The sequence below is a fragment of the Kryptolebias marmoratus genome, linkage group LG17 (assembly GCF_001649575.2).
Source record: "Kryptolebias marmoratus isolate JLee-2015 linkage group LG17, ASM164957v2, whole genome shotgun sequence".
Classification (NCBI taxonomy): domain Eukaryota; kingdom Metazoa; phylum Chordata; class Actinopteri; order Cyprinodontiformes; family Rivulidae; genus Kryptolebias; species Kryptolebias marmoratus.
The window spans coordinates 21,716,353-21,735,913 of NC_051446.1; the positions used below are offsets into that span (position 1 = coordinate 21,716,353).

At 36.7% G+C, this 19,561-nt stretch overlaps 2 protein-coding genes across 2 annotated transcripts; both read left to right on the forward strand.

The window, feature by feature from the left end:
• Positions 1-2,997: 2,997 nt before the first annotated feature.
• On the forward strand, positions 2,998-10,037 carry LOC108247678 (5-hydroxytryptamine receptor 3B). The gene is made up of 11 exons (XM_017435992.3): positions 2,998-3,070; positions 3,470-3,538; positions 4,409-4,554; positions 4,988-5,032; positions 6,455-6,564; positions 6,805-6,974; positions 7,081-7,241; positions 7,988-8,195; positions 8,414-8,551; positions 8,691-8,764; positions 9,223-10,037. Exons 1-11 carry the CDS (start codon positions 3,040-3,042, stop codon positions 9,451-9,453), a joined length of 1,383 nt encoding a protein of 460 aa, XP_017291481.2. The 5' UTR covers positions 2,998-3,039; the 3' UTR covers positions 9,454-10,037.
• Positions 10,038-11,331: 1,294 nt separating this feature from the next.
• On the forward strand, positions 11,332-18,552 carry LOC108247788 (5-hydroxytryptamine receptor 3B-like). Its single transcript, XM_017436155.3, has 12 exons — positions 11,332-11,412; positions 11,538-11,618; positions 12,198-12,275; positions 12,662-12,807; positions 13,378-13,422; positions 13,531-13,640; positions 14,372-14,541; positions 14,670-14,830; positions 15,405-15,615; positions 16,459-16,596; positions 16,786-16,850; positions 17,845-18,552. Exons 1-12 carry the CDS (start codon positions 11,376-11,378, stop codon positions 18,064-18,066), a joined length of 1,464 nt encoding a protein of 487 aa, XP_017291644.1. The 5' UTR covers positions 11,332-11,375; the 3' UTR covers positions 18,067-18,552.
• Positions 18,553-19,561: the final 1,009 nt, after the last annotated feature.

The window sequence follows — 19,561 nt, forward strand, 5'->3', positions numbered from 1 at the left end:
GGATTTAATCTCTGGTCTGCTATTATAGCAGCAATCAGGGCCATGTGGTCGTTGTTTTTGTTAATTAGCTGTAAACCTCTGTTTCAGGACGGCCAGCTGACTGAGATCTTCCTCGCTGTGGAAAAACTTTCAGATGAACTGAAAAAATCAGTGACTTTACTCAGCAACAAGCCTGAAGAGGGGAAACCCGGCTACTGGACCAAACTGGCTAAAAGGATTAACAAGATTTTCAAAATTTTTTATAGCATAGCAGTCAGTGTATTTTTATTTACTATCTTTTCAGTGTGGCTCTCTCAGCCTGACTAATATTATGTTAAAGTCACTGTAATATAATATAGAAAAGACAAAGTGTCCAGTTGGCTTTTTATATTTTGTTTGCAAATCAATCATGCAATCATACTGACATTAAAATGAAAGCACTATCAGCTCAATATAAGATAAAATGAAAAGTATTTTTTGTAAAGACTAACATGCTTCTTTAATCCATTAAATAACTATTTTCTGAGGTAATAATGGAGTTCCTGCAGTCACATCCAACAAAGCTGTGTGGACACCAGATTTTTACTCATCTTCAACCTCTGGTCTTTTCAAATTTACATCAGAGTTTTATCCAGACTAATGAAGAAATGGATTATTGTTACATATTTTTCAGATAACACATGTAACACATATTAACAGTGGCTCTTTTGTCATTATCCTGTTACCCAAGTGTTTTGATGTTAGTAGAAGAATGTTTGTATTCATATTAATATAATATTGATACTTAGGAAATATATGAATACACATACATTTGGAACTTTACTGCCAAAGAAGTGTCATTTAAGACGGAACTCTTGTCATGTTGCTGGAGAATAATGATGTGACTCAAGTTTATTGTATCTGTGGTTATTGTAGTAAATAATTACACCAGTAATTTGTGACATGTAGTACAGAAGAACTGTGATTATTATTCAATTATTCTACTCAAACTCATCGCTAAATCAAATAAAAATCTAACCTTTCTTAGGAGGAATGCATATTGCCTGCCGCTTTTCTTGCCAGAGTTTCAAACTAAAATCTAAACTAAGAGTTGTTTTGGTCAAACCTTGAAAATATTACAATTTAATATCTCATGCATCCCATGTGAGATGACACACTCAGACTACTGGTATTGTGAATAATTCTCAGCTACTACAAAGTTTTTTTTAAGTTGTTTGCCAATACGGAAACATAATCTAACAATCATCTGATTTACAAAGCTATTTACACTCTGAGATATCTAAGAAATCTAAGATATTCCTCTGAATATTTGGTTTGTTTTAGGTTGTGATTCAGTGTTTTTTTTTTCTTTTTTAACTGTCCCTTTTGATTGCAACTAGCCTATAAAACTTCTGATAGATTAGCCCTGCACTTATTAAACATTTGTGAGGTTTCTCTGGCTCCTCTGGTTTCCTTTCTAAACATGTTAGGCTAATCAGCGACCCGTCCAGGGCGTACCCCACCTTTCACCCAGCTCCCTGCAACCCTGAGCCTGAAAATGAACAGATAAACAATTAAAATAAAGTTAAGTTCTACAGAGACCTGTTAATCACCTATCCATTCAAATCAGGTGTGCTGAAGCAGAGAAACAACAAAAACATGCAGGATAGTGGCCCTCATGGACCAGGATTGGACGCCCCTGTTCTAAATGTTGGCTGAGCTGAGCAACGAGTGGGCTGCCAGAAAAATCACCTGAACTTACTCTGAAATGATCTGTCATTATTTTGCATGAATGGTACGTACATAAACACAGCCTATCACTGCTGTCAGCCGGTGAGATGAGGGTAAACACTGGACAGGCTGCAGAACCAACACAGAAACATGAAGGCAACCATTGACGCTTACACACACACACACACCTAAGGTCCTTTTAGAATCACCAACTAACCCAAAAATAACTCTTCTTCACAGCAGAAATGAATATGAGAACTCCAGCTCCTGAGCCAGAGCGACTCCAAACAATCAACAAGAATTTAACAGTTTTTGTGTCATGGTGGCCACTCAGTTTTGTGCTTGTGTTTATTTTATTACACTGGTTTTGTTATATGGTCAACAAAAAGGGTGAGCCGGTGTGTTTCTTGTTCAGGCATGCCATCAAATCAGATTGGACTTATTTTATTTACTATTCTAAATATCAGACAGTATGCATTAAAGTGACTCCACATTTTGCTGCTGAATGAGCAATCATTAAAAATATAATTACTATATAGATTTTCTTTCTCCTTAGTGGGTTTATGTTGTTCTCTCTGTCCCCCACAGAGCACCATATAGCCATAACCACAATGGAAATCTTTTAATGTGAAAACCACATTAAACTACTGAAATCTGAGTGCTGAGGGTGTTGCCCATCCCTGTCAGTGATATTAATACGGCAGGAAACGTCTTCAGGCAGCTCAGAGAGGACAGGGCGGCTCACTCACCTCTCAGTCATGATTTTGACTTTCGTCTGTTTTCTGCTCCTCCTCGCAGGTAAGCTGGGATCATTGTCTGTGGAGCATGTGGTTGTAAACTGAGAAATATTTTGTTGTTTGACTAATTCTTTTCCCCCGCTAAGTCATGTTGGTGGAAAATACAGAGCAACAAGGTTCCTAAAAATAGACTTTAAAACCTAGCAATTTGTGGCCATTGTGAGTAACAGGTTCTGGCAAAAGGATAATGCCCAGGAAATTGTGAGTTTCAGACTTTCTTTTCATAAAAAATATATTCTATTCGGAAGTGGTATATTTTGAACAAATGTAGACTTCATCTTAAATCGTGGCATGAAGGAAAACGGAATGAAAATGTCTTATGTCTGAATATAGAGGGACATCTGGTCACCTTACTTGTGGTTTATGAAAGAGTGGCTAGCATAAAAATGGAAAAAAAAAAAACAAGCACATATATAGAATTTTTATTATGGAACAATATTTAAAGGGGTAGAAGTTCATGGCTGGGCATTTTGTTGAAAAACATAAAATTTTCTTTCTTTCAGGTGAAAATACCTTCAGTTCAGAGCGCCAGGAGCATCATAGTGATCAACAGATGTCCAATTACACCTTGATAGAAATACAAGGTACAAACCCCCTACATTGTGCTTTATTGTCTTAAAACAGTTCAAACCAGCAGTGAGCATAACATTACTACTCATCTTGATCTAATTGCATCTTGAAATAATAATAATAGGACTTGATTATACACAGGAATGTAAGAATTTATACTCTTAATGTGCAAATGCCTCATATTTAACAATTAATGAGCTACATGATGATCAAGCTTGGTTTAATCAAAGCTTAAAGGAAATGCCAAGTAAAGTGATTTGTATCGACCCATCTCCTCAACACATCGTTATATCCCACTGAGTTCATTAAATTGTCTACAGACTACAATATCATTATATAACCATTAAAATTACTGTAAGTGTCATGCAAAATATAAAATGTGTGAGAACTTACTGAATTATTTTCTGTGACAGATGAAAATACAACAACTGATGGACAATTAGATTTTGACAAGGCGTCCAGCCAGAGTTCTGAGGAAAACCGTAAGTTTAAATAATGTGATTATGTGCAGAAATTGACGAAGTGTTGAAACCGAGCACTTATTTATTTCACTTGTTGTTCTAATCTATTTATGTGTGTAATCGATGCACAAAAAAACGCTGACATTAGAGGAAGAACTTTGTTTTATTGGCTTACTTGATAAGTGAATACAGTAATACAACATGGATTAATCACATTTTAACTTAAGAAACGGTTAAAAAGTGTCTTAAAATTCTTGCAGACTACCTTCTGCTCCATTCACAGGATAACGTTAGAAAGACAAAACTTGTGTTTTTACAAGTTATTGCTTGTGAAAATAAGATTAGCTGTCTTTTTCTCATGCGCTTAAAGCACTTTATTAGTGTAACACACATCGGTTTCAGTGTTGGTTCCAGCATTTGTTGTTTTAGAATAGTTTGTTTTCTGTCTTGTTTTGTATTTTTTTCTTTTTGCACTCACTTTGGATTCGATACAGGTTTCATTTTAGTGTATTTTATTCATATCTGAACTCACAAAGCACTCTTGAATTATCTTGAAATATCTGATTTCAACACATTAGATGAAATCACCACAGTGTTGCTAAGAACGTAGTGTGTCTATGTGTTTTGGGAACTCATATTGTAATTATGACACGTAATATGTTCACACAAAAACACAGCTTTTCCATCTTTTTATTTGTTGTTAGTAAAAAAATCCTTGCAAACAACTTAACTTTAGCCTTAAGCTCAATGAGGTTGAAATAAAATGTTTTTTAGGGTTTAAAGCTGTCTCTGACTTGGTAAGGTGGATAATTGATCGTTCATGTAGACTCTCCCAATCATCCCTTTGTCTATTTTGTCTCTTAAAAAAGAAAAATGTTTTGTTTTTTTCAGCACATTACTGCACATATCAGGATGTTTTAGAGGACTTGAACATGACCAGAAGTAACGATAAATATACAATGACCCGGCCTACTTTAAATCACAAAAAAAGTACACCGGTTTTTCTTCAAATGGCGATCTATGCCATCCTGGATGTGGTAAGTAACTCTGTGGGTTTAAACCTTTTTTATTTGTTGTTTTTTTTGTTTAAATGTATATAGTTCATAAAAGCTTTTTAAGTTTTAAGTTTCCTGTTATACTTTGGTTCTTATGGTTTTGCTTATTGTGTTGTGCCAGATCCTGTTTTATTTAGGTAATCAGTCTCTTCAAATGCCATTTGGTGGTTTTGTTTTTATTTAACCTCCCTTGTAGCACTGATAATGCACAGCCAATAACAGTTACAACATAATTTAAATTAAAGATCTGATCTATATAATTTAATTGCTACACTCCTTGTCTGCATTAGCGTAATAATTCAGATGCTGTAGCAACAACTAAAATTTAGCTTATAATGCAAGAAAGCTTGAACAGCATGTTTACAACTGAACAACTGGAAAGACTTTCAAACATTCTGTATTTCTTTTTCCGCAGAGAGAGGTTGACCAAACTTTTATATCTTACGTTTGGATTGACATGGTGAGTTGAAAAATACAACATTTCTCTAATTGAAAAGAACACTTAAGGGTAAAACACATAGGCGGCATATGATGCGTGTCTAAAATTACGCCTCCATTATTTTCCATTATAACCCTCACACCAGCAGTGCCTGGCCACCGATCGATGCCCTACGCTGAATATTCTCTATACTGTTCTACTTTTAAGTGCCACCACTCCTGAAAATACACATTTGCATATTCAATTCCAGGTTCCTATAGCAGCTTTTCTTCTATGCCTTTTTTTTTTTTGAGGGTTCTTCTCTTGTTTAGTTGTAGCACTGTTTTATATCGCAGGTGTAAAAATTAATGAGGAAAGAACAACTTTTGAGGTTGAGAATGACCCAACATCTCCTGGTGGTCCATTAGTTGAGATATCGGCTGTTCTGGTGAGAATCCTGTTTAAGAATTGGGTGTCAAGAAAGAATATTATGCTAATATTTTAAAGCTAATCTGTGTTGTTACGATGTACTTCAGTGTGACGCGTCCTATATGTTATGGGCTTGTCCACAAAGAAACACAGTCTTTCCAAAACAATCTTTTTATTTGTCGTTCCTAAGAACATCATCAGAAACATTGCACTGTTACTAGAAATGTCTTCATCCATACGGAAACACAGAAAACGACCCAAAACACTGTAGAAGCGATGTCAGACCTATATGTGACGCTATAATGGGCACCAAAAACAGGAAACAAGATGTAGAGCATATTCTTAAAGCTTACACACTTGGTACAAACTCCAAACACCAAACACAAATGCTGGTGTAGATTCTCAGTCATCCAGGACATTGGAAGCCAAACGTCTTCAGCTACAGAATAGAAGTCTAGTTGTTTTTGTTTGTAACCCTTTTTGGATTTACCAAACATAAAGTTTTCTTCCCCTTTCCTGTCTTGTTCCTATTCGCTGTGAGTCAACTATGTGGCGTATGTTATTGTTCATCACCCTGAAAAAATACAGTGTACAAGGTTTTGCTGTAGTTTAGCAGCATCTATAGCACAAACACGAGCGTGAAATCTGCCATTATTGTTGTTACGTCTGATGCAAATGGTTTGCAGGTGAGGCCAGAATGGTTTAAACCAGGGGTGTCAAACTCCAGGCCTTGAGGGACGCTGTCCTGGGAGTTTTAGGTTTTTCTGCACAACTCACCTGATTCAAACGGTTTAATCACCTCCTCACCAAATCATCAGGTTCTCCTGGGGCATGGCAACAAGTCATCCATTTAAACCAGGTGTTTTAAAGCAAGAACACATCCAAAACATGCAGGACAGAGGCCCCCGAGGAACGGAGTTTGACACCCCTGGTTTAAAGGAACCTGAAGCATACTAGGTGTGTTCAGCTTTGTTCATTTTAATTCCCTCCTCCTTTTTGTCTCAACACCTATTCTTCTGTTTTTTTCCTGCTCAGAAATGGAATAATCCTCACATCAGTTGGAATAAAAGCAAGTTTTGTGACATTTCGGAAATAATAGTTCCAACTGACTCTTTGTGGAAACCAGACCTGATGATTGAAGAGATGTAAGCGTGCATGAATCTATGAATGACTTAGCAGAAGCCCATCGTCTTATTTCTTCATGCTTCCAAGAATCTAGACTATGATTGCAAACATAATAAATTGCAATGTTGTAAAACGAGACTTAAATTACAAATTTTAAAAGTCCAAGTAATGGCTTCATGTTTCATAGTCGCTTCACTAAATGAGATGCAGTCCGAGGTGCAATTTGTTCGGTATGATTTAAATTAAATTTTTTTCTACAGGGTAGAAAAGGACAAAGCCCCACCCAGCCCTTTTCTCAAATTAAATAGTAATGGTAAAGTGGAATATAGGAACGACCTGGTTGTGGTCAGCACCTGCAGGATGCACATTTACAAATTCCCCTTTGATGTTCAGAGCTGCAACGTCTCCTTCAAGTCTGTCGTGCACTCCAGTGAGCCCTGCTTCTATATTCTTCAGCTATTTTAAAACTTATTTGAAGATATTTGAACTGGACTGTTATTTAAAATGCCTTACCTTGCATGTTGTTTCCATTTCAGATAAAGAGTTAGAAATTTTCTTCAATAAAAACAACACAGCACTCACTAAGTGGTCTCGTAGGGTAATGCAGACACAGTATGAGTGGCTGTTTATGAACCAGTCGGTCACCAACAAAACCGTCAACCATTTTGGCTTCAACCAAACCGTAATTGTTTACACAGTAAGTACCGAGACGTCCCATAAAGTCAAGATTTCCTACTTTACTTTCTCTTTGCTGACAGGAACGCCTCCAGACAAGTTTCTTAAGGAGTGGCCAGATGGGAGCCACAGATAATCTTGAGGTGGCTCACCGAAAACCAAAAGCCACAATTGAATTTTAAGACTTTTATTATGTTGTTCTCATTTACTGTATAGGCTAATAGAAAAACACTGCAGCATGGGAGTTGGAAAATCTCCTTCTCATATAGACCTCCTCTGGTTTCTTATTTTACAGATAATAATTCTGAGTCACCTTTCAGCTCTCCTCTCTTAAATTCATATTCATAAAAAAGTATTTTGCATGTAGCACCCCCGCACCTGTTTCACATCAGTTCACACCTTCATGCATATGTGACCATAGACATGTAATATAATAAGTGTCCCTACTTTTTCTTGTTGGGACTTAGTTGACTGAAGCTGACATGTCGGATTATTAAAGAATTACAGAATCTGAACAAGAGGGATGTTGTGCTTTAAGTCCTGCCTACTCCCCTGTACAAATATCATATTATTGCACTGCAGAACAATAAAAGTAAATAACTTTACCTTGGTGTGAAAAAGAAATATGACCAGTTTGGGTACCCCTGTACTTCCACATGTACCTCTACTTTTTGGGATTATCTTTGTTTTACCTATTTAGCTGGAAACTATGTGCAGATTATCATATCAAACCTAAAGGAGTGAAATGTTCTTTCTGTTCTTGCACAGATCAAAATGAAGAGGCGGTCTGCCCTCTACGTAGCAAACTTTTTGATACCCGTCCTCTTCTTCTTGTGTCTGGACCTTGCCTCCCTCCTGATGTCAAACAGTGGGGAAAAGATCGGCTTCAAAGTCAGCGTGCTGCTGGCCGTCACTGTGATGCAGCTTCTTCTCAACGAGATTCTCCCCGTTTCCTCAAACAGCATTCCACTTATAGGTAAAACACCACGAGGTTTGTCCCCAGCCAGGATTTATACGCAATTAATTTTGACTTCTTGAAGTGGTGTCCCATATTGTAACCACTATTCCTCCTGTTTTCAAATTGATGGCTAAGGTGAGACCACAAATCAGAAAGAAAAGACTTCAGTTTATAAACAGGAACAGAATAAACTGATTCAATGTCCTGATCAATGATCTTCTGTCTGTTCCTCTTAGTGATTTACTGCATTGGGATTTTTGCTCTGATGAAGCTCAGCCTCCTGGAGACGATTTTTGTGACGTATCTGATGGAGAAAGACTCGGCGTCTCAGGACGGCGATGCAGACAGTGACCCAAGGATAAACGAGGAGAACGGTGACTATCAGAGCAAAAGCAACATTTCATTGCATTTTACCAGATCAGATTTATTTTAGACTGTGTTAACAACTGAATCTGACTTCAGTTTATCATTTATAACAAGCTATGCCTTTATTTTGATTCTGCAACCTTCCAGAAATAAAGAAATGCAGTGATTATATGTCGATTTTTGATGAGATGGCTCATCAAACAACGTCTAACAACGAAGAGGTTGGTGTAGCTGATGAAAAAGTTGATTTCTTTCATTTCTGTGCTTCTTTTAGCAAAATACATTTTTTGATGCGGCTTCTACATTCAAACTTTAAACAAATGTTTCTGTTAATTTAAAAAAAAAAACAAGGTTGGAGGTTAAAAAGAAGATATTTGAAGCTTGAATAAGCAAAAATGTCTTAACCTGGAGGAGAAAATAAATCATACAGTGAACTGTATGAATAAGAATATCACAATATAATGTTCAAAAGGATGTTTTCAGATTCAGAAACGCAGCCAAAGCTACTTTACTTTTCTGAAGTAAACATTCAACCTCACAAGCTCACAGGAATTTATTTCAGTACTGCATCACGTTTTTTTGATGACGTGGTGACAGAAACGTTTTTTTTCCTCGCAGTATGACATTTAACAGTTTCATTTTGTCCATAACTTGTCCACTGACTAAATCACTCTTGCAGGTCAGCAGAAGCCAGCTGACGGAGTTGTTTCTCGCAGTGGAAAAGGTCTCGGATGAGCTCGGTGCGATTAAAAAAAAAGTAAATCTGCTTGGCAGCGACCATGAGAAGAAGCCCGGCTACTGGACCCGAGTGGCGAACCGAATCACCAAAGGTTTTCAAGTGTTTTACGTCACAGCCGTCACTGTGTTTTTATGCACTCTCTTTTCATTGTGGATCCCAGAATCGGATTAAAAGTGCAAATGTTAAACGTGTTAAAGTCATATTTCTCTAATGTAACCATGGATTTAGGTGTAGTTTTGCCTCAGACGTGCAAATAATTTCAGATCTGAGGGAACAAAAAAACTGAAGACTATTTATAAACCCTTAATAAGTCTAATATACAACCAGATGAACACACTGATATTGTTTTCATGTTTGGTGACATAAAGTCTTATTAAATCTTTATGAAAGAAAATAGAAAGAATTTTCTGATGACTAACATCCAGTCCAAATGAGCTGTACAAACACTGATATTCAAACTTTTAATTTGGCCTCATCAACTTGAAATGTATTAGTGTTGTTGCATGTTTTATAAATCACACCTATAACATGAATAAACAGATACACATTTTCCTTTTACCCAAGTGTGTCTACGTTACCTGCAGAATGAACATATTTATATAGTTGTAATGTCAGTTCAGGTCTATGAATTTATATTTACTACAATTAAAATGTTACAGTAAATATATGTCATTTTGATCTGCTCTTCTTTAAGAAAATTCTGAAATATAGTTTGTGTAATTACTTTTCGTTACCAATAAATCCTGTAACATGTACTCAAGTGCTCACATTATATGTAATAACAAAGTATTGTGATTATTGTTCAATAATTCCACTCAAAATAAACTCAATGTATGAGTAATAAAGGACAGAGAAGCGTCCATTTTGGTCTAAAGCATATTGGTCTGTGGGTCAACATATGAAAAGTAGGAAAAAAATACAAATATTTGAATTTACTTGAATTTAACTTTAAGTTTTACATCCAACAATGACTAACAAATACGGTACAAATTAGTTTTTCACCTCAGACAATGTCTTACCACAGTTTAAAGCTCTCTTTAAAACAATTTATTCATCACCAACAGATTAAACTGTATCTTATGTGAAATTAGTGATATTTGGATTATTTGATTTATACACCCTTATTATTTATCAGGTGGTAGCAACTGAGGGCTGAATTTGTTCATTTCAACATAACAATTTCAATTAAACTGACAAAGTTTGTCTTTTTAAGATTTCAAAGGTTCACAGGTCAAAGGTTACCAGTGACCTCTTTGTTAAAGTCTTCTTATTGTTACAGCAGGTGATCCCTGTTTTTAAGACCTCGTTTATATCTTGAGTAATACTTTTGATGACTACTATTCTGATCTTAAAGTAGTTTGGGTAGGCTGGCAGCTGTCAGTCACATTGCAACTGATCTCTGCACTTTAATGTTCTTTAATTGAAATGTTTCTCGATTTACACCATGGACAACATAATTTTCAGAGAAACTGACCTTTCACCCCAACATGGTTATGTAGAAACTGTTTGGACACATCTATCAGGATTGTTGTGTGAGGGAATTCATGCTTTGGATTTTGATAACCCTGACAGTTTACCAACAGGCGTAATGATCAAGGTCACAGATATGTTTTTTGCAAGATTACTTAAAAACTAATGAACAGATTTGGACGAAATGTTCAGGGAATGTTGGTGTTGTCACAAAAAACAAGTGGTTAATTTTTTTCTTAATGACTCTATGGCCTTGGTGGAGGTTTGCACGCTCTGAGTGCTTCTAGCTGTCTTCTAAAATCAGACAGTATGCATTAAAGTGTTTCAGTGTTTCTTCTTGTCCCAAAATGAGCAATTATTGCATTTTTCGGAAGTATTGTATGGATTATTTTTCTTTTACCCGAGTGATTTTGTGTTGTTCTCTCTGTTATCATTGCCCTCTGAGCACACCACATCCACAACCACAATGGAAATGAGAGGAAAGAAATTAAAGTAAAAACCACATGAAAGCACTTACATTTGAGTACTTAGGGTGTTGTCCGTCTCAGGCAGTTTTGTTAAAACAGCATGAAACATCTTCAGAGCAATCAGAGGGGACAGAGCTGCTCACTCACATCTCAGTCATGATTCTTACTTTCTTTTATTTAGCACTCCTCACAGGTAAGATGGGATGCATGTGGCTGTAAACTGAGAAATCTTTCGCGGTTTGGCCAAACCATTTTTCTACATTAAGCTCATGCATGGGAATTATATTTGAAAATATGAAGAAGTTTTCTTCCTGTCAGGTGGAAATATCTCCAGGTCAGAATCACCGGAGCTCCAGGGTGATCAGCAGAAGTCCAACGACAGCTCTACAGAAATCCCAGGTACATTTAGCTCTACTGCTTTTAAAATTAATCCAAACCAACAGTGAGCATAAAATAAATACTCATTCTGATTTAATTCCACCTTCAAATAAAGACATCAGTATTTTGATTCACGGGAATTGTGTTTATCTGGATATAACTGTGACAAATACATAATTTTAATTCAAGATAAATGGTAAGATAAGAATCTTTTTTTAAAATTTGTCACATGAATAATCATCTGAGAGATTAACCCCACGGCAGCTGTGTTGTCAGCAAATTTGATGAAGATGTTTCTGCCTGATGTGGGCAAAAATTCACCAGCCGTGAATTTGTGAGCTATTAGCTCCAGCACCTGGTTAACTTTTCTTCTTGTTAGCTTTACCAGACTCACCTGGTTACTAACCTGCAGCCTTTTTCTGTTTGTGGCGTTAAAAGCGCTTCGAGACACAGCTGTCTGCTTCTTATTGCGTCAGCCTGGTATCTGCATGGCTGCATTAACCGTCTGAAGGGTCCTGGGCAGATTTCAGCTTTTTTTCTACATAAAGCTCATGCATGGGAATTATATTTGAAAATATGAAGAAGTTTTCTTCCTGTCAGGTGGAAATATCTCCAGCTCAGAGTCACCGGAGCTCCAGGATGATCAGCAGAAGTCCAACAGCTCTACAGAAATCCCAGGTACACATCCCATTGTTTTTAACAGTAAGCATAACATAAATACTCATTCTGATTAAATTCCACCTTGAAATAAAGACATTAATCTTTTGTCCTCTGACTAAATCAATATTTATGTAGTTTTCCAACCTAGTGTCCACATAGGAACGAGTTTTGTGCAGCAGGAAGGGTATTTTGTTGTCAGTAGCTATAACATTATTAATTAATTCTTAACACAGAGGCGTTAAGAACTTTGCTTAATTTCTGTATAGTATAAGTTATAACAAAGCTGAAATATTCTTTTCCTTCAGGAGGACTGATCATTCATGTAGACTCCTGCTCTCTCCTTCCCCCATTTTTGCTTCTAAAAACAGAATTAATAATAAAAAATCTGCTCTGTGTTTTTGTAGCACATACCTGCACTTACCAGGATGTTTTAAACTTCCTGAACCTAACTAAAAACAATGAAATGTACACCATGAGCCGGCCAACTTTAAATCACACAGAGAGTACAAGAATCTTTCTACATATGATGATCTATGCCATCCTGGATGTGGTAAGTCTTTTATTACTTTTCCCAATACTTGTGTCAGGATTTTGTTTCTTTTCTTTGTTGGTTTCCTTGTTTTTGTTCTTAGTTTAAATTGAATTTATTCGTATTGAGCTTCCGGTGTGAAGTTTGTCAATTCCTGTTTTACTTTGGTCCTCTTGGTATCGCCTATATTTGTGTTGAATGTTAAATAATCTCAGATTTCTCTCCATGTGACATTTGGTGGGCACATGAAGATATGCTGCCGATTAAAATTTATAACAAACAACAGACTTATATGATCTAAGAGCTGCTCTTCTTTTCTGAATTAACTTAATAATTCAGAGATGCTACAAACTGCAGCCAGAGGTTCTTGCATGAGTGGCTCTGTGGGTGAGCCCGTCCTCTGGAGCAATTAAAACTGTTGTATTAAAAAAGAATTAAATGAACTGTTGTTTGGTGCATTGTATGAAGTTTTAAGTCACTGATCCTGAACTTTTGGTAACATTATTTTGTTGTTTTAATGAAAGTTTGCATCATGTTTACAACTGAACAACTGCAAAGACTTCCAAACATGCTGTATTTCTTTTTCCACAGAGAGAATCTGACCAAACTTTCATATCCTATATTTGGATTGAAATAGTAAGTTTCATCTGAAAATATAAGGTTTCACTGGAATAAAAACAACAAACAAAGGCTTTATGTTCTACTTGATTTGAAAGGAAATCTCTCTTCTTTTGTTCTGTTCAGGTGTGGATTAATCCCCATCTTATCTGGATGGAAAGCAAGTTTTGTGGAATTTCAAAGTTATACGTTCCAACTGAAACTTTGTGGAAGCCTGATTTAACAATTGAAGAGATGTAAGTGTGCATGCTTAAGTTTTAGCTCCATACTTTTATACAGCGATAACAGAAACTGCTGTAAGAGCAGTAATGCTCTCGTTTAGCGTAAAACAAAAACTAAAATACTTCAGAATTCATCAGTTTTCTTTACCCAGTTGTTCCTTCCTGGGTTGCAGGAGAGCTGTTATACTCCAGAATACTTAAGGTAAACGTTCCAAATGTGGTTTTTCCAATAAAATCATGTTTGACCATTTACAAAATAAAACTAATGAGAACAATATACCTTTTCTAGTACAATAAAGCTCAAAATAGAATTGTGTACTTTATCAGAAACGTGCAGACTCAATTACAAAAATATGTTTGTTTGTTTTTTCTGGAAAACTAAATGTTCATGCACTTAAGTGCTTTTTCTAATTTTGTATCAAAGAAATTTTTTTTTCTTTCTGCTTTGAATTCCAGAAATGCTAACCCAGCATTATGGGTGGTATAAAATCAGGCCAGAGGAGCTGACAAATAAGAACAAACTTCGCTTTTTCTTTTCCTATTTATATAGAAAATCTATAAATAGGTGGCTTTTTGCAAAGTACACAATTGTTCCTTTGTATTTTTCTCTCCAATTATCCAGACTGAGAAATCTGAAAGCTCTTTGTTCAATTGCAATGTTGCAAAAACAGACTTGAAAGTAGAATTACAAACTTTAAAAAGTCCAAGTAATGGCTGACATAAATGAAGTTTTATTTTTCTTACAGGATAGAGAAGGACAAAGCCCCACCCAGCCCTTTTCTCAAAATATATAGTTATGGTGTAGTGGAATATATAAATAATCAAGTTGTGGTCAGCACCTGCAGGATGCACGTTTACAGATTCCCCTTTGACATTCAGCGCTGCAACATGTCCTTCAAGTCTGTTGTGCACTCCGGTGAGCCCTGCTTTTATCATCTTTAATTATTTTAACACCTTAATGGCTGCAACCACCAGATACAGTATCTGAGCTGAACTAATAAATAAGAAGCATTACCTCAACATTTTTTCCCCCTCCCGTCTCAGACGAAGATCTACATTTTTACTTCATGGAAAACAACACAGCACTCACTGAGTGGTCTCGTAAAGTCATGCAGACACAGTATGAGTGGCTATTTGTGAACCAGTCGGTCACCAACAAAATTGTCGACTATTTTGGCTTCAACCAAACCGTGATTGTTTACACAGTAAGTACATTTTGTACCAAGACGTCCACTAAAGTCAAGGTTGTCTACTTTGCTTTCTCTCTGTTGACCTGAGCCGTGTTAACGAGTTTTTGTTGTTTTTGCTGAAATAAATGTCGAGCAGTGCTGCTGTGGTCCTGCTTCTTGATATTTGACAGAGCTGATTCACAATAAAAATATCTGGATGTGGTTAATATTATGCATGTTCAGACAGATGCTGTAAAATAGTGCATTATAAAATTCTGCAGAGTACTGAAAGCATCATGCTAAACATGCGTAGGTCTGAAATTATGCCATGCGACAGTTGCAAAAGTTTTGAAACCTTTTAAAATTCCATTTAAAGTTTCTGAATGTTGTGTTTTAGTGCCTCGTAGTGGTCAAAGTTTACCACACTTTGGACAAGGCTTCTCCCTTACACATAACTGAAGCTCCAACTAAGTATTTGACCAATATTTGTTTTTGTTTAAATCTTTCCTTATTCCTGTTTTACCTTCTTACCTGGACACTACATGCAGCAAGTTATCATATCAAACATAAAGGAGTTAAATGTTTAACCATCTCATCCATCCTTTCACAGATCACAATGAAGAGGAGGTCTTCCCTCTACGTTGCAAACTTCTTGCTGCCCGTCCTCTTCTTCTTGTGTCTGGACTTTGCCTCCCTCCTGATGTCAGACAGCAGCGGGGACAAGATTGGCTTCAAGGTCACAGTGCTGCTGGCTGTCACTGTGATGCAGCTGGTTCTCAATGAGATTCTGCCTGTTTCCTCAGACAGGATTCCACTTGTAGGTAATAACTGTAGGGTCAGGGTCACAGCCGGGGTCAATGACAAAAGGACCCCTTTTTGGTTTCCAAAGCAAAACCCCAATTCACTTGATTCCAGCTAGTACACTTACATATATAAGAATGGTCCCTTCTTTGCACATTTGGTTGATCAAAAAGGACTTAAAAGAAGAAAAAAGAGCCAATTCTAGACCAGTGGCCATATATTTAGCACAATTAAATTGGATAAAATAGACTGGGTCAATATCAACCTATTTATCACAATGGTCCTATTAACAGATGTTGGGTGGTCTTTTCATCATTTCACTTTTCTCATTTCACCACTACTACTTGTGGGTGTCCAATCCTGGTCCTGGAGGGCCGCTATCCTGCATGTTTTAGTTATTTCTCTGCTTTGAAACACCTGATTTGAATGACTGAGTGATTACCAGGCTTCTGCAGAACTCAAAGACCTGCTAAAGAGCAAGGAAACATCTAAAACATGCAGGATAGTGGCCCTCCAGGACCAGGATTGGACACCACTGTACACTGTTTCTCTGCTCCAACACCTGATCTGAATCAATGGGTGATTAACAGGCTTCTGCAGAACATGAAGAGGTAATTTAACCACTGAATCAGGTGTGTTGGAGCAGGGAAACAAGGAAAACATGCAGGATAGTGGCCCTCGAGGACCAGGATTTGTTAGGCAGAAAAATAGTAGGTTGGAGAGGTGAAGTGGTTTCTCCAGGAAATATAAATTATTAATTTCAGCTTCTTGAAGTGGTAGTCCGTTTTGTAGTGAAAAACCTGAACCACTACTTCTTGGAACTTTATTATCCTGATCAATGATCTTCTGTCTGCTCCTCTTAGTGATTTACTGCATTGGGATTTATGGTCTGATGCTGCTCAGCCTCCTGGAGACTATTTTTGTGAAGTATCTGAAGGAGAAAGACTCAACATCCCAGGACAGCGACACAGACAATGACCCAAGAATGAATAAGGAAAGAGGTGACAATCAAAGCAAAACCAAATTTTATTGCTGTTTCACAGATGAGATTGATCAGACTGTACCAACTTCCGAAAATGACTTTTATTATTAATTTATACTGAGCCACTGCATCATTTTTATTGACCTAATTGTATACATGGATCTACAACTATGTTGGACTCATTTTTGTGTCCTCTACATACTTCCAGACCTAAAGAAAGGCGCATCCATCGACGATGAGATGACCGATCAAACATCGTCAGACTACAAAGAGGTTGGTGTTTCAGTTGTTTCAAACTGGGAAAAGAAAGATGTTGGGGTTTTGTTAACATAACCGTTTTTGATGGGATTTTTAGTTCAAATCTAAAAGAAAGCAAAAGTTGTTAATGCACAAAAATAGGGTTGGAAACAGGAATAAGTTGTTTTTGTAGCTTGAAAGAGCAAATTGTTTTATTCACCAGGAGACAATATTTTACCATCTGGGTCGTACTCGAGCATTAAACTTGTGATTGTGTTACTCGCTCCTCCGTGTCCTTGAACCTAACCTTGAACTGTCAGACTGTGCTGTTTGTCCTGCACACAGGCAAATATACATCATTGGACTACTTTGTAAAGAGATGTTTTGTCGTGCTTCAAATTCTCAGGATCTGGATTTATGTGGTTCATTTTGATAATGGTTTTTCTTTTTGATTATGTTTTTGTAATTCATGACTTTGGTGTTTCTTGTCTGATTGTGATTCATGTGTTTCAGTTTCCCTGTGTCCCTTTGTGCCACTATTCAATCTCTCTCAGTTCTGGTTTTTAGTCAGTCTGCCACTCCCACTCTCACCTGCTCCTCTCAGCTCAGGTGTTCCCAGTCTCCTCATCACCCCGGCCTTATATAATCAGTCTCTTTCCTCTCCGGAAATGCTTTGTTAGCTCTCTGCTACATGTCCGGTTTGAGCCTTGTGTCTCTGTTGCACCTTCCTGTGATTTCCTGTTTATTTGTAGTTTTTTGCTGCCTGGTCTGCCATTTTGTTTTGCCTTTGTGTCTGCTTGCCTTCTGGGTTCAAACATTTACAAACCCTAACACAAATTTCCTTGTCTCCAGCTTATTGTTTGTTGTTGTTGTTATTTTGCACCCAACACCAGTTGTAATGGGACAATGCATTATTATTTTTTAAACTTCTGATAACACAGTGATACAAATGTCTGCCTGCCAGTGTCGGATGTCCATTTTGTTCATAATCTGTTTCATAACTTGTCCTCTGACTAAATCCTTCTTGCAGGGCAGCAGCAGCCAACTGACTGAGCTTTTCCTCGCAATAGAAAAGGTCTCAGACGAGCTAGGAGTGATTAAGAAAATAGTACTTTTACCAAAAAACGAGCAGCAGGAGAAGCCCGGCTACTGGACCAGAGTGGCGAACAGAATCAACAAGGGTTTCACAATATTTTACATCACAGCAGTCACTGTGTTTTTATGCTCTCTCTTTCCAGTGTGGATCTCATAATCAGATTAAAAGTGCAAATGTTAAAAAAGCATGTAAATAATAGTTCTGTGATGTGACCTTGAATTTAGGTGTAGTTTTGCCTCACGTATGCACATAATATCTTCAGATTCAGATCTGGGTGTAGAAAATGTCCAACTGATGTAATAATAGATTCACAAAAACATTTTAACTGTTTGCAAGACAAATATGCAATTAGATGACTACACTGATATTATGTTTTGTTTGCTGATATAAAGCATGATTCGATCTATTACAGAAAATAGAAAGTAATCAAGCAATCAGGTTGAACAAACATTGAATTTTTATTCATATTTATACTCTGGCATTTTGAAATGTGCATCTGTGTTTTATTCAAGTTGAAAATGAAATGTAATAAATATTATTGCTGCATGTTTTGTAAATCACACAACTATCCCATACATTTACTACTATTATAGTAGTAATATTCAATTAATATTTAAATGCACATCATTTAGAATTTACTGCAAGGGAAATTAATAATTCATAATTATCCAGTGTTGTTTTAACCTACTCTTCTGTAGGAAAATAATGAAATATAACTCATGTTTGCTGTTTATTTTCATTATTATTCTGTAATAAAGTTTTTTGCAACATGTAAGCTTGATCAGAAGATATGTAAAAAGAAAATGTTGTGATTAAAATTAATTTATTATACCTAAAATAAACTCAGTTTAAGACAACAGGCAAGTGTCCATTTTAGTTCTTTGTGTGAATCAACCAGATAAGAGGCTCAACTTCAGAATGAACAGATGGTAAGTCATTTAGAGAAAATAATATATCAGTGTATGAAGAGCTAACAAGTAAATATTTGTGTTTGCAAAAGAAATAATTTAATTTGGGGAAATTATCTGTGGGATAATCACTGTCAAAAAAAAATAAATTATTAGTAAATGTTTGTTTTTATCTCAGACTCTTTAAAATAAAAACACCTTCCAGTTTAGTTGCACTGAGAGGGTCCAACCTGGTACTAACAAGGTGTATCTAATAAAGTAGCCGGTGAGTGTTTGTGAGTAACTGTACGTGTTTGTCTTGTTTTTAAACACATTTAATTGACCAAGAATTTGACAACATGACACAAAAGTCTTTACTCATAGATGACCATGCATGTTCTAGTTTTGCACATTGATATCAGGTTCTCTGGATTTGTCAAAGGTGAGTAACCCAGAAACGGACGGACACAGGCGGTTTAACAAAAGGTAAGTAATTTTATTTATAGTGCTTGAAAGAGCAATGATCAGGATCTGGAAGAGAGAGGAGTAAAGATGAGTATAGGTTTTCTCAGTGGCTGGTAGTTGGCTGATACCGACAGACGAAGTGATCTTACAGGTGTGGTGAGTAGAAGTAGCTTGGAGGCGAAGTCCCAGATCCAAGGTAAGTGAGTTGTTCCCAGTGACTCTCAGGTAAGTTGGAGGCAGGCTGGCTTCGGGAAGGTCTGTAGGTCTTCACTTGAAGGCAACTTGAAGCGAAGGGTAGT

What these genes read in the sequence shown, in the direction of transcription:
- LOC108247678 (XM_017435992.3), top strand. Translation starts at nt 3,040, where the DNA reads ATGTCCAATTACACCTTGATAGAAATACAAG. An exon ending in TCTATGCCATCCTGGATGTG is followed by an intron (nt 4,555 to 4,987) that starts GTAAGTAACTCT and finishes CTTTTTCCGCAG; the next exon opens with AGAGAGGTTGACCAAACTTT. An exon ending in CAACGTCTAACAACGAAGAG is followed by an intron (nt 8,765 to 9,222) that starts GTTGGTGTAGCT and finishes TCACTCTTGCAG; the next exon opens with GTCAGCAGAAGCCAGCTGAC.
- LOC108247788 (XM_017436155.3), top strand. Translation starts at nt 11,376, where the DNA reads ATGATTCTTACTTTCTTTTATTTAGCACTCCTCACAG. An exon ending in TTATTTAGCACTCCTCACAG is followed by an intron (nt 11,413 to 11,537) that starts GTAAGATGGGAT and finishes TCTTCCTGTCAG; the next exon opens with GTGGAAATATCTCCAGGTCA. An exon ending in CAGCTCTACAGAAATCCCAG is followed by an intron (nt 12,276 to 12,661) that starts GTACACATCCCA and finishes GTGTTTTTGTAG; the next exon opens with CACATACCTGCACTTACCAG.